The sequence below is a fragment of the Haliaeetus leucocephalus genome, unplaced genomic scaffold (genome assembly GCF_000737465.1).
Source record: "Haliaeetus leucocephalus isolate CR32 unplaced genomic scaffold, Haliaeetus_leucocephalus-4.0 Scaffold1000, whole genome shotgun sequence".
In the NCBI taxonomy this organism is placed as follows: domain Eukaryota; kingdom Metazoa; phylum Chordata; class Aves; order Accipitriformes; family Accipitridae; genus Haliaeetus; species Haliaeetus leucocephalus.
In genome coordinates this window covers 2,838,610-2,838,856 of record NW_010973436.1, presented here as the reverse complement: position 1 = coordinate 2,838,856, position 247 = coordinate 2,838,610, and the positions used below count along the sequence as shown (strand labels likewise).

Genomic DNA, 247 nt, shown 5'->3' with positions numbered 1-247 from the left:
GGCGGCGGCCGGGCCGGGCCGGGCCATGGGGAAGGAGCAGGAGCTGCTGGAGGCCGCCCGTACCGGGAACCTGCCCGCCGTGGAGAAGCTGTTATCGGGGAAACGCCTCAGCTCCGGCTTCGGTGGCTCCGGGGGGGGAGGAGGAGGCGGAGGAGGGGGCTCCGGGGGGGGAGGCGGCGGCGGAGGAGGCAGCGGGAGCGGCGGTGTGGGGCACCCGCTGTCCAGTCTCCTCAGGTGAGCGCGGCCT

General features: G+C 76.5%; 1 protein-coding gene across 4 annotated transcripts in view; it reads left to right on the top strand.

Moving 5' to 3' along the window:
* Positions 1-25: 25 nt before the first annotated feature.
* ANKS1A (ankyrin repeat and sterile alpha motif domain containing 1A) overlaps positions 26-247 on the top strand; it is a 109,795-nt gene continuing 109,573 nt past the window's right edge. For all 4 annotated transcript variants that reach the window (XR_775446.1, XM_010584661.1, XM_010584662.1 and 1 more), the window contains exon 1: positions 26-234. Coding sequence is in view for 3 of the 4 variants with exons in the window: in XM_010584661.1 (XP_010582963.1) it covers positions 26-234 (209 nt within the window). In the remaining variant the exon portion in view is untranslated. The remainder of the gene's footprint in view (positions 235-247) is intronic.